The following is a 16,804-nucleotide window of genomic DNA, read 5'->3' as shown; positions in this document are numbered from 1 at the left end:
CTACAACATGAAGGCCATTTAATTTTGAACACTGCAGCTTTAAAAGACCCAAACCCTCCATCCATGCAACATGAAGGCTATTTCATTTTGAACACTGCAGCTTTAAAAGACCCAAACCACCCATCCCTGCAACATGAAGGCCATTTCATTTTGAACACTGCAGTGGTACAAACAGATGTAGAAGATATTCAACTGGACTTCTTTCATTTTGTTACTAGTCTGCTACACTGTCTGCTACTCTTTAAGGAGACTCTGTGAGTCATAGCCAGGGGAGGTATGGATAGGGCAACATAAACAAAGTTTTTTGATGCTTAGAGTGTCCCTTTCACTCTACTGCACACCAACCACTGATACAGGGTTAGTCAACCTTTTAGCAGCACTATGCCAAAACAAGACTTTGAAGTCTCTTTAAGTGCTGGATCTGTTTAAAAAATAAAAAATTTTTTTTTGTTAAATTAACTTGTTTGTATGTTGCCCTATGCCAGAGGTGTATCTAGGCATTTGCCATACCTTGCCAGTCTCTTGTCCTGGGTGGCCCAGGAGCTGGCCGGCTGGCCACCTCAGGGAACCCCGCGGCTGACATCTCTTCAGGTAGGAGGCAGGCAGCAAGGGAGTACTCTCCTCTGAGCTCTCTCCTGCTCAGCTCCCTTGCGTGCCTCGCAGGGATGCCGGAGCCAGAATATGATGTCATTCCGGCCCCGGCATCACCAAGAGGCGTGCGAGGGAGTTGAGCAAAGAGACCACTGCTCCCTCGCTGCCCGCCCAGCCGTTCAGCACAGCAGCCCAACTGGACCCCAGTAAGTGTGTTTACAGAGAGAGAGGGTGCTTTATACAGACAGAGGGTGCTAATACAGAGAAAGTATCTGAGCGGTTGCTGGTGCTATGTATGTGGGGTATCCTGACCGTGGGCTCTGGTAGGAAGAGATGGGCGAGTTAAACGGGTTATTTAACATGCGCGTCGGTCACTGGATTTAACTCCTTTCTGTGTAATTATTCCCCGTGGAAGCTCACACTAATCACCAGCTATTAAATTGGACATGAAAGGCCTCGGAGAATATCCTGTTGTGTGTTTGTAAGTAAGAGTGTATGTGTTTGTTTGTCAGTAAGAGTGTATGTTTGTGTTTGTAAGTAAGAGTGTATATATGTTTGTCAGTGAGTGTGCGTATATGTCGGTGTATGTGAGTGTGTATGTTTCAGTGAAAGTGTGTGTTTGTTAAACTGTGTGTGTGCCAATGACTGTGTATCGGTGAGTGTATGTCAGTGTATGCACCAGTTTGTCTATCAGGCAAAGAGCGTGTTGTTTTGGTTTTTTTAAAGGAAGAGAAATTTTAGAAGGGGGGAGAGGGGGAAGTGCCCGTGTTTTGACATGCATAGGGCACCACAAAACCAAAATACACCACTGCCCTATGCTGCTTGTGTTTTGTATGGGTGAGGCAGCTGCTTTGTAGTGTTGTGTTTATGGATGTGTGGGCTATGTTATAATGTGATCATTTTGTGGTATTCCTCAAATGCACACTGCCAGGGCACACAGTTACACATTGCCACATACAATGCTAGGGTCTCACATAATGCTCTCTACAACAGAATGCTATACACAAAATCACATTGCTAGACACAAACTGCAAGATACACACTGTCACACAATACTAAACATACACATTGACAGTGTCTTTTTAGGTCTAGCAGTCTTGCATTCTGTGCAAAGGGACATCATCTGTTTCTCAGAGTGAGCATAGTAGAAACAATATGGAAAAGTGACATTTGTTGAAATGGTAGATCTGACAATTTTACAATAAAACCATAAGTCCGTTAGTTGAATGTGTCTGTATTTTTGGGTTTTTCTTCTGTGGAATATGTACCCTGAAATGTTGGGGTTTGTGGTTATATAAACATGTTTTTCATTGTGCATAAAAAGAAAGCTGTAATACTATGGTGTTTGTAGTGTTTCTTTGATAAACCACAAAACCCCTTTTAACCTGAATTTATAATACTGATTTTTTTTTTATTGATATTGTACAATTGAAAATGAGTAGACAACAACAGACCAAGAAATCACCACCTAACCAGCTGATACAAGAAAGATCTTTATTAAATGTTTGTAATCTCACATACAATTTAGCTTTACTGCAAATGCCCCGTTTTGTTTGATATTGTTTTTGAATAAGACCACATTTTTAAAAAAAAATATATTTTTCTACTACCTGGTAGATAAAACAGATCTAAAATGCTTTGCAGTGTTTTGTTCTTTCTCAATGGTTCAGTAAATTCTCTTTAGTATTCGTCTTTGAATGGATACTGCGGATGATCGGCAAAGCTGTGGAGAAACCAAAGCAGAGGTAACAGCTCTACTGCTGCCATGTAACCACACAAATTAGTGCTTAAAGTGGCAAAGTCATGTTGAATTTACCTTTCTCCTATTGCTTCCTCCTCTCTTCCTCTCTCAGAATCTGGTCTTATTTTCTTTATTTCTGATCTAGTTTTCTTTAAAACGTAAGCTAAAGTAGGGACTATTTTGTCTTATGTATTTTTCCTATGCTTAACTTTCTTTGACCAAAGGCTTAAGTCAACTACATTTACTGCATCAGAGAAAATACTCACCTTCTACTTGGGTGCCAGTGGGGACGCAAGGTCCCCTGCTTATACTATAATCAGTGATGTTTCCTGGTTTTGTGCCCCCCCCCCCCCCCCCCCGAGCGCCACCCCTACACAACCCTTCCCCCTTGTCCCACATTCTAAATACACACACACACATTCACTGACAGAAACACACACTCACACTCACTGACACATACTCACTAACAGACACACACACTCACTAACAGACTCACTCACTGACACACACACACTCACACACACTAACAGGCAAACACACTCACTAACAGACACACTCACTAACAGACACACACTAACACACACACACAAACACACACTAACACACAGACACACACTAACAGACAGACACACACACTAACAGACAGACACACACACTAACTAACAGACACACACACTAACAGACACACACACACACTAACAGACAGAATAACAGACAGACACACATTGACAGACACTAACAGACAGACACACACACAGACAGACACACACACTAACAGGCACACATACTGACATACAGACTAACAGACAGACACACACTAACAAACACACACTAACAGACAGACATAAACACTAACAGACAGACACACACACTAGCAGACAAACACACACTAGCAGACAAACACCAGACACACTCACTCACATTATCACTCACTTTTTTATTTTTATTATTTAACCCCCCCAGCCTCCTTACCTTTAGGAATGCTGGGGGGGGGGGGGTTCCCTCTCCCTGGGGCTGACGGTCGGGCTGATGGGCTGGCTTCTGTGCGGGCGCTGGCGAGGGAGCACTTTCCCCTGAGCTCTCTGCTCAGCTCCCTCGCGCACCGCCCGCAGAGTGAGGCTGGGAGCTGGAATATGACGTCAGGGAGGGAGCTGAGCAGATAGCTCAGGGGAAAGTGCTCCCTCGCAAGCGCCGCCCGTCCAGCAGCCAGCCCATCAGCCCGCCCAGCATGTCAGTTAGCCACAAGGCTAACAAGGCATTTGCCCTGGGCTTTTGGGGCGGCTTTTTTTGCCGCCCCCTGGAAAATGCCGCCCAAGGCAAATGCCTTGTTTGCCTCGCAGCTAATACGTCCCTGACTATAATGGCTAATAATAGCAAATAAGGATGTCCCCCCACGTTTGCTTTATGTAATGGCCCCTTTCTGCTGACCATTGGGAGGGCAGAGGTGTGAAAAGTGATCAGTTCCCCATTACTTATTTTCATGCACTGGCCACCCACCACATAATTAACTCTCATGCCGCCAAGATTTTGTTTTAACAATTTGCCTGCTGGCTGCTAGCGCTGCTATTGTTCGCTTGTGAAAAGCAATTAAATGATTATCTGTAAATGCATCCTGTCGATGCATTCAGTTCCAATTTTGTTAAAATCTGTGTTTTGTGAATCTTTTGAATCCTGTACATTTTATAGGATTCGGACGCAAAAAGTACCAATTTTAAGCAGGGCAACGAATGCATGCAGACGATTGCTTCAAATCTAATCGGACCAACCGAATTCCAACTTGAATTAGCAATAGTAAATCTGTGAATCAATGCGGTCAGAATTTGACCGGATTTTCACCGGATTTTTTCCATCTGTACTTTATATAACTCACCAAAAAAAAAATCAAAGAAATACTTACACTGGTATTGCAACATATCTCAAATTACGGTTAATCCCATCAATCAGTTTCATGTCTTCTGAGGACAGCTCAAAATCAAAGACCTGTAGAAAGATATTGGGTCCATTAATAGCCTAAATGATCTAAAAAGGTACGACAATTTTCCATCTATCACTTTTCTAGATAAGAGAAATAACTTGATGATCATTGGCCATAATCAACTTATGCCAAATATATGTGTGATGGTAGTCACCATCACTGGAAGCAGAATGACACTCTACAAAGGTTCCTAAATTGCTCTTATGTTTTAGCCACCCTGTGCTCATTATAGGTGCCGACTGTGTATAATTGGTTTTGGTTAAATGTTTGTGCTCTCCTGTCCTGCTGATGCTTGCTACTAACAAGGTGAATTTGTCTGTAGAGCCTTTACAGCACCCTCTATTGGTAGCAACAGCTATATGCACTACCTGAATAGCAAGGCTTGTTAATTTGCATATTCAGGACATTTGCATATTGCTAAATCTGCAGGCAGGAGTGTTATGTTGTGTTTATTATTGTCTTCCCCACTCCTTTATAAATATGTCATTATGTTATTATAAGTTCCTGTATGTTGTCTAATGTGATTTGATTGTTTGTATTTTTATTGAGTTGTCATCATAAGTCATGAGCCTATAAGCGTATGGGCTAGTCCCAAGAAAAAATAAAGAGGACAGACAATTCAAAAAGAAACTGTGTGGATTTTTAGGGATCCCAGTAACAGAGTTGAAGTGCCATTGGCTGGCTGCATGATCCCTCTAGCCCTGGGCAACTTAACCCCTTAAGGACCAAACTTCTGGAATAAAAGGGAATCATGACATGTCACACATGTCATGTGTCCTTAAGGGGTTAAAGAGAGCCAGGTCTGAGAGCTGCAGGTAGATATGCATAAGTGCCTAGAAGCAAAGCTACAGAGAAATAAGTGGAGGGGACAATACTTCCTGGAAGAAGGGCTGCAGAGAAATAGGCAAAGGGGACGATACCTGCCTAGAAGGAGAGCTGCAGCTTGGTCGGGTGGAAAAGCTCCAGAGACACTCCTGTCAAGTCTTGGCGATTAGGGTTCAATCGTTTCAGGGTCCTGGCAAGTGATTTGGAAGCGAACTGGGCACAGGTACTCGGTCAGAGTACAAGAGCTCAATCACAATATATAAAGATAATATAATGCAACATCTCCAGAGTAAAATAATTCATTAGAAATAACATAACCTGAGACAAGCGATCCTTTTATATGGCATGAAAAAAAGTAAGAAATCAACATGAAGAAAATTATATTTTGTTTGGTTTGTTGGATTTATGGGGATGTCCACATATCAGCAAATTTAAATGTTTGAATAGCTCCATGGGCCAGAGTGGCATGCGGGAGAAAAGTATCTAGATGCCACAATGGTACAGAAATAATTGTTGCCCACATACTGGCATACAAAGGACAGGGTAAGACTGACCACAAGTCATGTTATACAAATTAGCAATTCTGCATAGATTATGGTTTATGTCATGGGTCCTCAAGCTCCGGCCCCCCAGATGTTGCTGAACTACAACTCCCATGATTCTTTGAATTACATAGATAGCCAGATAATCATGGGAGTTGTAGTTCAGCAACATCTGGAGGGCCGGAGTTTGAGGACCCATAGTTTAGGTAATAAAAGAAGAAATAAATGTATGTTGGAAAAATATCCATGGAATTTGATCAATGGAGGCCCCCACTCGCAATTTGCAGGACTTAAAGGATCTGCTGCTGCATGGATTCCACAGGACGTGTCCAGATGTTTCGTGGAGTCCATGTCTCAATGAATAAGAGCTGTTCCGGCAGCACAATGGGTACCAGGCAGATGGTTTTAATGTTGTAACTGATTAGTGTAGGCCTCAATTTACATTTTCTGGATAAGCTTTTCAAATAATGTAATAGTTTTGGAAACACTTTTAAAAGTATGTTTCCAAAATATTAAAATATCAAATATTTAATTTGTTATAAAAATCAATATATCAAAAATTATAATAAAATATGTTTTAATAATATTAACTCATTTTAAAAGTGTATCCAGAAATCTTAAATTATATGAAAAGCTTATCCAAAATATTAAATTGAGGCTATATGACATTACAACAAAGCTCATTTGGTAAATTCCCTGACTAAAAAGCCTGTTAAAAAAAATGCAAGGTCACAGGTTCAAATCTGGCAGTCTCAACTCAGCCCTTCATCTTTCCGAGGTCGATAAAATGAGTACCATCAATTGGGTAATAATAACATCTATTGCTATTCACCTGCCATTTTGGTTAATTCCGAGAGCGTGCGCTGAAATGCGTTTTGAGTCCCACTGGGAGAAAGGCGCTTTATAAATACTAGTTTATAATTATTTGTTTTGGGCCTGGAATACATATGGAAGAACAATCAATTTCTCACCTTGATGTTCTCTTTGATCCGCTCAGGATTGTAACTTTTTGCAATTACTATGACCCCTCTCTGGATCTGGTAGCGCAAAGCAACTTGAGCTGGGCTTTTGTTGTATTGTTTTCCTATTGCAGCTAAAACAGGATCTTCCAGTAACACTGGAGAGGTTTGATCCACCCTGTGAAAACAAGAGATCACCTCCATGAACTTAATGGTAGGAGAACTGTCACTTCTTTGTTATTTTTACAATGAAAACCATGTATAACTTGTGCTAACCTGTTTTTCATGACATGCACCATTTTCTTTTAAATTTGTATTAAAGAATATAGCAAATTACATCATAGTCTAGTACAGGCAAGGCAAAGTGCAGGCAAACCTTGCAAATGAAGAGAAATCTAAGCATTGTTTATTTTCTCCTCTTCTCTGTACTCTTTCTCTATGCTGATTGCTAGGTGCACAGACAGAGTTTATGACAATGTTTGACAGGGAGTTACAATGGAGGCACCTAGTTTCAGGATAACGATATATGGATTTCTTCATTTAATTTTGTTTCTTACTCATCACAAATGCATGCTTGTAAATATAAAGGAATGAGTCAATATAGTATTAAAGTGAAATACATCCAAATGTATTTTTCATTTCAGAATATTTACCAGTCCTTGTGTCTGTGTGAGCCTAGAACACTGTATCCAGCCAGTAGGATGTCATTCGACTTGCAGAATTTCAGCAGTTTACTTTGGTTGAGGTAAGGGTGGCATTCCACCTATACAATTCCAAAATTATTATTAATCCTTAGTTGAGAAATATTTTGCACATTCAGCCAAGCAAATACATATCAGTTACCTGATTACAGACTGGCTTGTACTTCAGTCCTGGCTTGTTTAGAATCAGTTCCAGTTGCCGGCGGTTAAAATTAGAGACACCAATAGATTTCACCAGCCCGGCATCTTTACATTGCTCAAGAGCCTGTACAAGGTTAATACACATTAGCTAGCTAAGAAAGATACAATATTGAACAATACAATTAGAACAGGCAAGTAGCCAGTGACAGAAGTGGTGATGGTGGTTGGAGTAACCCTCTAACTCACAGCTTGTGGCATGCACGGTGTTTACCAAGGTAAATCAGTGCAAGGTGAGGAGTACATCTTCAGGGATTTAGGAAGCAAGTGACCCTGGCATCAAGGCAAGCTTTCCCCAATACACAAGTTCTTTAGGAGACAGTTAACTAAATTCACGCAACTCAAAATGAAAGTCTAGGAAATCGCTAAGAAAGCCATAGGTCAAATTTGTTTATGTATGTGATTTCCGTTAAACATCTGCCGCTTTCTAACACATGACAAAATTTAAAATGCATACATAGGAAAACAGAGAACAAAAAGTTCAGTGTCTCTGGGTGTACACCTGTGCCGACAACCCCGGATAACCCGAGGAAGTAATGCCGAGTGTCTACTCAGAGACTGGTGTACCAATTAGAGACTCCAGATGTCTCAAGAAGGGGCATAACCCCATATATACAAAATCAAACAACAAAAAGGACAGATGTGGTCAGATTCAAGAAATCAAATGAAACTAACCGCATCTCTGGAAATAACTATAGCGGCAGTGTCTAGGATTATAATGCTGGCTGTAGGTAACAGGTGTAACTGTGAACCGCTAAGGGTATCACTATAGACCCATGAGCAGAAAAAATGCTACTAAATACCAAAATGAAGTATATACAAAAAATTACTGCTAAATGCAAAAAATAAATAAAGTATATACAGTGGTACTAGGATTCCACGCCTGTCAATAGAAGGATATGTATAGGTAGGGATATAATGAGCCAAATGGCAACAGCAACTCACCCCTAATTATCAGCTTTAATATAGTGCACTATAAGGAGATGAGAAAAAATCCCCAAGTCCCAACCATAAATACCTCCTATAGAGATAGTAGTAGATACAGGGTAAACAGAGGCTCCAAATGAGGCTAGTACAGGGGTGAAGGGAGATTGAGGAGGGTATGCAGTATTAATAGCAGTCAAATTCGGACTGCTAGTTTTAAATTTAAACAACCTCTCTCCCTGTAAATCCTATACAAAAAGGAGTATAGGTCCCCAAATCCCAACCATAAATACCTCTTACAAAAAAATACTAATGATAGATACAGAGTAGACAGAGGCTCCAAATGGAGCTAGTACAGAGGTAAAGGGAGATTGAGGACGGTAAACGGTCATAATAACAGTCAAATTCGGACTGCTGGTTTAATTTATAAAGCCTCTCTCCCTGTTAATCTAGCTAGACAGGCATAGAAAAGAAAGAGTAAATCAAATATACATTAAGTGATTAACATGGTGCTAAAACCACCAGTGCCCAGTGCTCATATCCGTGATATGAGGAAAAAACAAATTGCCCAACGTACGTTTCGGTGCTAAAAAGGAGCACCTTCGTCAGGGGCTAACATTAGACTGTTAATGAGTCTCTTTTATATGTGATGTGCCAGGAGGCATGAGTACCTTTGACCAATAGGAGCAGGAGGAGTGTGATATCAGCTGTACTACATTCGCTCTAATCTCCAGGGTAACATGAGATGTTATTGGGGGCGGGGCTTGATGCCGGTCACATGGTCCGAGGGGTCATGGGACATGTAATGTGACCAGCCCCATGTGATATGGACTGAGCCAATCATAAGGCTTATTTGTAAATAATTGCGACCCCATCATGTAGGTACGATCTGTCCAATAGGGACTAGGTGGGCGGGCGCACATCCGCGCGAACCCGCCCGCCAGCCCTATGGAGGGAGGCGCATGATGCCGGTCACATAGCTCGGTGTGTCCTAAGTCCTTTGAGCTGTCCCGATCTATGGGGAGCAATTGATGCCGGTCACGTGACACGGCGCTTCCCGAGTCACGTGATGTATCCGGTCTTGCGTCATGGAGGTTGGACCCCTGACGTGAAGAGGGCGGTCCTGTCTCTTCGATAGACCCTATCCATCTGAAGTTAGTGGGCGGGTCGTGAGATGAGATGGGCCGGCCAAACCCCCATTTAACCCCATATATTACTGTGACAGCTCTAAAAACTCTCAAACCCTGGATGTAAAACTCTGCAGAAATGCAGTAAATGAATGTTCCGATATATCCGGACCTGGTACAGTTAATTCTGCATCCCTATGGTCCTGTGTAAGGTATTCATGACAAAAAATTAATAATAAAGATGAAAAACATGACAGAGTAAAAATTAAAAAATAAATAAGTAAAGAAATATATACAAATCTACACTAAACACTACACGCTATATTACAAAATGTACAAGTGTATCAGGCAAAAATGAGCTTAATTAGATATAAATTGCAAATATGTCAGAGATCAATGAGGGTGTGGGGACATAGTATCCAGTCTGGTGCACTCAATCTTCGATGAAGGGTGTGTATGAAAAACCCTCGTTGAGTCCAGATGGTGACAATGTTTTAAGTTTATAAATCCAAAAACTCTCCCTTTGGAGTAGTTTTTTGTCTAAATCTCCCCTTCTTGGACCCAGGGTGACACTTTCAATTCCGCAAAATCTTATCCCCTCAGATGACCCCCCATGATGGAGTTTCAAATGTTTTGAAACTGGGGTGTCAATTAGTCTTTTTGGGTTAATAGAGGTCACGTGCTCCCTTATCCTCAGTTTAAACATACGGGAAGTTTTTCCCACTTATAATTTGTTGCATGAGCATGAGAGTAGGTATACAAGACCTTTAGATTGGCAATTGAAAAAGTGGCGAACTTTAAATTCTTGTGTCCCTAGGGAGTCTGGAAAGGTTTTCGAAGGACGGCGTATGAATTTGCACGCCTTACACTTTCCACATTGATATGTGCCTAGGACTGGAGACTTTAACCAAGAAATTTTCTGGGTGTTCGATTTCAGGTGACTTGGGACTAGGATGTCCCTAATGTTTCGTCCTCTGCGTGCTGTTACAGACGCCTTAGTTGTGATCACCTTCTGTAGGTGTGGGTCTTGGTGCAATAGGGGCCAGAATCTATCCAGGATACTCATAATTTGATGCCAGCCTGCATCATAATTCCCTATGCATCTTATGGTTTCTTGATTAGACTGTACGTTTTTATCAGTTAGGAGGTCTTTGCGGTCTACCAACAGTGCACGTTTATATGCGGATTTAAGGCATCTGTTTGGGTATCCTTTTTGTTTAAATTGAAGCTGTAAGGTTTTTGCCTTCAATTTAAAATCTTCTATAGTGGTGCAGTTGCGTCTTAAACGCAAATACTGTCCTATTGGGATACCTTTTTTAAGGGAGGGTGGATGGTGACTTGTCCACTCCAATAAGCTGTTGGTTGACGTGGGTTTCCGGAAGAGGGTAGATGTAAGTACCCCCTTGTCTGACAGACAGATAGTTAAATCAAGAAAATTGATTTGGTTACCACCTAACTCACTTGTCAGTCTCAGATTGATGGAGTTAGAGTTCAGAATGTTTACAAATTCTAGAAAGAGGTCAGGGGTGTCTGTCCATATGATCAACACATCGTCGATGTAGCGTTTCCATATTTTTATACACTTAGTGTATTTTGTCATGTGTTCATTAAATACCATTGTACTCTCCCACCACCCCAGGTGGAGGTTAGCATATGAGGGGGCACAAGCCGTCCCCATAGCAGTGCCTCTCACCTGGTGGTAGTGTTTACCCTGGAAGATAAAATAGTTATGTGTCAGAATGAAGGACATCAAGTCTTGGACCAGTTCATTATGTCTAAGTGAGACAGGAGGTTTGCTATCAAGTATTGCTCTAAGATGTCTTAGACCCACCTCGTGTGGTATTGAGCTGTAAAGGCTCTCCACATCGAGACTACACAAAATAGCGTGGCCATTGATCTTAATTCCTTCGATGGTATTTAAAGTATGCTTGGTGTCCCTTAGATGTGAGGGGAGTTCAAACACTACTTTTCTTAATATCTGATCCACATATAAACTTATATTCTGGGTCAGATTACCTCTGCCAGAGACAATGGGTCGTCCCTTTAATGTTGGTTGTTGCTTATGTACCTTCGGGAGTGCGTAAAAAGTGGCAGTAACCGGCCTTTTAACAAACATAAAGTTGTATTCGTCCTTAGATATGAGTGATAGTGACAGTGCCGAATCCAAGATTGTTTTTAATTCGGCTAGATACTTCTGTGTAGGGTCACATGTCAATACCTCATATGTCTCGCTGTCATCGATTAATCTATATACCATGGATATATAATCAGATTTATTTAGGATGACAGTGTTGCCTCCCTTATCGGAAGGTTTAAAGATCACCTCATCCATTTCCCTTAGTTTACCCAATGCGATGTTTTCTTGTGGGGAAATATTGCTATTAGGTTGACTAGGGAGTTCTTTCGGATTGATCTTATCGATTTCTTTGCATGTTAGCTCCACGAATAAGTCTATATATTTAAAATCAGCCATATGTGGAGTGAACCGGCTCTTCTTTTTCAGATGTGTAAAAGGGGGTTGTTTTTGTATAGACTCATCATTGCATACAAGGAGATCCACTAGAGTATCCAGTGCATCTATATCAGAAACTTGTAGCCCTAAGTCTTTTGCCCTTTTTTCATCTTTAATGCGGTGGATTTTGTGAAGGGCCAGTTTCCTTGCAAAGAGGTGTATGTCCTTTGTCCAGTTGAACTTATCAAAGTTAGACACTGGAACAAAGGACATACCCCGCCTCAAGATTTGTATTTCATTTTTGGTGGGAGTGTAAGAGGATAAGTTGATTATTTGGTTGTCTGGGGTTTGTGTTAATACCTTCTCCTTCTGAACTGTTGAGGGGGTCTGCCTCTGTTCCTTGTCCGAGGGGCTAGGCTTTCCTCCATACTGGGTTGCCCTAAAAAAGAGACCCCACCTTTTTTCAATATACTTCTGGTATTACGTTCAACCGGAACCGACATTCCCCCTTTAGAGGAATTTTCAGAGTCTGAACCACTCGTCTCATACTCTGATGTTGAAATTGGTTCAGAGAAACTCCTCCTAAAATTTCTGCTTCTCTTGTATACATTCCCACTCTTGAAATCATTATTATCCCTAATGAACTTGGAATGCTTACGAATTTTTATGTTCTGTTGGAATTTATCCAAGTTATTCTTGAGTTTTGTTTCTAAAGATTCAAAATTAGGTTCATCTTTAAAAGCTGCAATCCTGTCAATCTGTTCATCCACCTCTTTATTAACTCTTTCTAATCTTTTTGTCTCGAATTTGCAGAGTATCTCCATAAATCTTTTGGAGCATATACCTGCGGCTTCCTCCCACTCTTTAGTAAATTCCTCCTCCTCTATGTGTGATGCTGGTATGTTTTGTACCCTTAGGCCCCTTGGAATGAGGTCTTTCTTTAAATAGTTGTCAAGTGGCGCGATTTCCCATCCTGTTTTGATTTGTTGTTGGAAGAGATTAGTCAAACGGTTAAAGGATGAGATAATGTTGTCATTTACTGAGAGGTTAGTTAGGTCCTGTTCAGAAAAAACCTGATCTGTGTCCCTGCACCAAACGTCTCTCTTAGATTTATCAAATAAAAAGCTAGCCATGATACACAAGATTGGTACTTGGTATTAAAACCCAATTGTAAACAGGAAAACAGAGAACAAAAAGTTCAGTGTCTCTGGGTGTACACCTGTGCCGACAACCCCGGATAACCCGAGGAAGTAATGCCGAGTGTCTACTCAGAGACTGGTGTACCAATTAGAGACTCCAGATGTCTCAAGAAGGGGCATAACCCCATATATACAAAATCAAACAACAAAAAGGACAGATGTGGTCAGATTCAAGAAATCAAATGAAACTAACCGCATCTCTGGAAATAACTATAGCGGCAGTGTCTAGGATTATAATGCTGGCTGTAGGTAACAGGTGTAACTGTGAACCGCTAAGGGTATCACTATAGACCCATGAGCAGAAAAAATGCTACTAAATACCAAAATGAAGTATATACAAAAAATTACTGCTAAATGCAAAAAATAAATAAAGTATATACAGTGGTACTAGGATTCCACGCCTGTCAATAGAAGGATATGTATAGGTAGGGATATAATGAGCCAAATGGCAACAGCAACTCACCCCTAATTATCAGCTTTAATATAGTGCACTATAAGGAGATGAGAAAAAATCCCCAAGTCCCAACCATAAATACCTCCTATAGAGATAGTAGTAGATACAGGGTAAACAGAGGCTCCAAATGAGGCTAGTACAGGGGTGAAGGGAGATTGAGGAGGGTATGCAGTATTAATAGCAGTCAAATTCGGACTGCTAGTTTTAAATTTAAACAACCTCTCTCCCTGTAAATCCTATACAAAAAGGAGTATAGGTCCCCAAATCCCAACCATAAATACCTCTTACAAAAAAATACTAATGATAGATACAGAGTAGACAGAGGCTCCAAATGGAGCTAGTACAGAGGTAAAGGGAGATTGAGGACGGTAAACGGTCATAATAACAGTCAAATTCGGACTGCTGGTTTAATTTATAAAGCCTCTCTCCCTGTTAATCTAGCTAGACAGGCATAGAAAAGAAAGAGTAAATCAAATATACATTAAGTGATTAACATGGTGCTAAAACCACCAGTGCCCAGTGCTCATATCCGTGATATGAGGAAAAAACAAATTGCCCAACGTACGTTTCGGTGCTAAAAAGGAGCACCTTCGTCAGGGGCTAACATTAGACTGTTAATGAGTCTCTTTTATATGTGATGTGCCAGGAGGCATGAGTACCTTTGACCAATAGGAGCAGGAGGAGTGTGATATCAGCTGTACTACATTCGCTCTAATCTCCAGGGTAACATGAGATGTTATTGGGGGCGGGGCTTGATGCCGGTCACATGGTCCGACGTGTCATGGGACATGTAATGTGACCAGCCCCATGTGATATGGACTGAGCCAATCATAAGGCTTATTTGTAAATAATTGCGACCCCATCATGTAGGTACGATCTGTCCAATAGGGACTAGGTGGGCGGGCGCACATCCGCGCGAACCCGCCCGCCAGCCCTATGGAGGGAGGCGCATGATGCCGGTCACATAGCTCGGTGTGTCCTAAGTCCTTTGAGCTGTCCCGATCTATGGGGAGCAATTGATGCCGGTCACGTGACACGGCGCTTCCCGAGTCACGTGATGTATCCGGTCTTGCGTCATGGAGGTTGGACCCCTGACGTGAAGAGGGCAGTCCTGTCTCTTCGATAGACCCTATCCATCTGAAGTTAGTGGGCGGGTCGTGAGATGAGATGGGCCGGCCAAACCCCCATTTAACCCCATATATTACTGTGACAGCTCTAAAAACTCTCAAACCCTGGATGTAAAACTCTGCAGAAATGCAGTAAATGAATGTTCCGATATATCCGGACCTGGTACAGTTAATTCTGCATCCCTATGGTCCTGTTTTTTCCTCATATCACGGATATGAGCACTGGGCACTGGTGGTTTTAGCACCATGTTAATCACTTAATGTATATTTGATTTACTCTTTCTTTTCTATGCCTGTCTAGCTAGATTAACAGGGAGAGAGGCTTTATAAATTAAACCAGCAGTCCGAATTTGACTGTTATTATGACCGTTTACCGTCCTCAATCTCCCTTTACCTCTGTACTAGCTCCATTTGGAGCCTCTGTCTACTCTGTATCTATCATTAGTATTTTTTTGTAAGAGGTATTTATGGTTGGGATTTGGGGACCTATACTCCTTTTTGTATAGGATTTACAGGGAGAGAGGTTGTTTAAATTTAAAACTAGCAGTCCGAATTTGACTGCTATTAATACTGCATACCCTCCTCAATCTCCCTTCACCCCTGTACTAGCCTCATTTGGAGCCTCTGTTTACCCTGTATCTACTACTATCTCTATAGGAGGTATTTATGGTTGGGACTTGGGGATTTTTTCTCATCTCCTTATAGTGCACTATATTAAAGCTGATAATTAGGGGTGAGTTGCTGTTGCCATTTGGCTCATTATATCCCTACCTATACATATCCTTCTATTGACAGGCGTGGAATCCTAGTACCACTGTATATACTTTATTTATTTTTTGCATTTAGCAGTAATTTTTTGTATATACTTCATTTTGGTATTTAGTAGCATTTTTTCTGCTCATGGGTCTATAGTGATACCCTTAGCGGTTCACAGTTACACCTGTTACCTACAGCCAGCATTATAATCCTAGACACTGCCGCTATAGTTATTTCCAGAGATGCGGTTAGTTTCATTTGATTTCTTGAATCTGACCACATCTGTCCTTTTTGTTGTTTTAAAATGCATACATATTCAGGAAACATCCATTGCAAATAAACATTGGACCTGTTTGTACTCTCTTTGTACTTTCTCTCTAAAACATTAGCGGTCTATTCACTAATATTGAATAAAGGCTATTATTTACTCTGTGATACCAGCCTCTCCAGGTTATTTGGCACATACTGTCCCTGTTTTATAGAGTTCAAGCTCTTTCCTCTGCATCCCGTAGTTAATACAAGTACATGTGCATGCATGAACAACATTCTAGGCAAGCTCCAGTCACATAAATTATAAAACTTTTACTCTAAAAGTTTGTCATATGACATAATCCAGAGGTTAAGAAAGGGAGGGAGTGAATGGGATAAGAGGGGACAAAAAAGGATAGCAAAGAAGAAGGGAGGGTAGAAGGGATAGGAGAATGAAGAGGACAGAAAGAAGGAAAGAAAGTTAAAGAAAAGGGGGGCAGGGGGATGGAGAGAGAAGTGCGCTGTGAGAATAGAAGAGGGAGAGGGACCCCTTTCCCCAAATGCTCCTCAATCCAGGGCTCCCAGATTTGTAGAATTGGGAAGAAGCACCCAGTAAAGAAGTTGTCACATGAGTTACATTTTAGTAATTAATATATATATATGTATACAGAGATGATTATTTGACTTTCAAACAAGGAAAAATTAATAGTACTTACTTCCCAAATTGCACAAAGGTCAACATTTGTGTCAAAAATAATTTTCCCATTTTCATCCACTGGCATAAATTCTCCTCCAGACTGAAAGTAAATGAATGTTAATTCAATTTACTCTTATTGCCAGAAGTTTTTAGCAGCAGGCAAAAGAGAACAGATGGACAAAGATCTTGGCAAGGAAAATTGTTACTCTTTTAATTTGTTGCTTTATGAAACACTTTAACCTTTTCACGACAGTTGATAATGTAATTTGAAAACTTTCACCAAAATT

At 41.0% G+C, this 16,804-nt stretch overlaps 1 protein-coding gene across 1 annotated transcript in view; it reads right to left on the bottom strand.

The window, feature by feature from the left end:
• Positions 1-2,138: 2,138 nt before the first annotated feature.
• LOC134602592 (aldo-keto reductase family 1 member C1-like) overlaps positions 2,139-16,804 on the bottom strand; it is a 50,358-nt gene continuing 35,692 nt past the window's right edge. Inside the window, exons 4-9 of the mRNA XM_063447614.1 lie at positions 16,537-16,617; positions 7,477-7,599; positions 7,287-7,396; positions 6,646-6,811; positions 4,230-4,312; positions 2,139-2,314 (exon numbers count right to left, since the gene is read on the bottom strand). Coding sequence (XP_063303684.1) covers positions 2,272-2,314; positions 4,230-4,312; positions 6,646-6,811; positions 7,287-7,396; positions 7,477-7,599; positions 16,537-16,617 — 606 coding nt within the window. The 3' untranslated portion in view covers positions 2,139-2,271. The remainder of the gene's footprint in view (positions 2,315-4,229; positions 4,313-6,645; positions 6,812-7,286; positions 7,397-7,476; positions 7,600-16,536; positions 16,618-16,804) is intronic.

Source organism: Pelobates fuscus, chromosome 3 (assembly GCF_036172605.1).
Source record: "Pelobates fuscus isolate aPelFus1 chromosome 3, aPelFus1.pri, whole genome shotgun sequence".
Lineage (NCBI taxonomy): Eukaryota > Metazoa > Chordata > Amphibia > Anura > Pelobatidae > Pelobates > Pelobates fuscus.
This window is presented reverse-complemented; position numbering and strand designations above follow the sequence as displayed.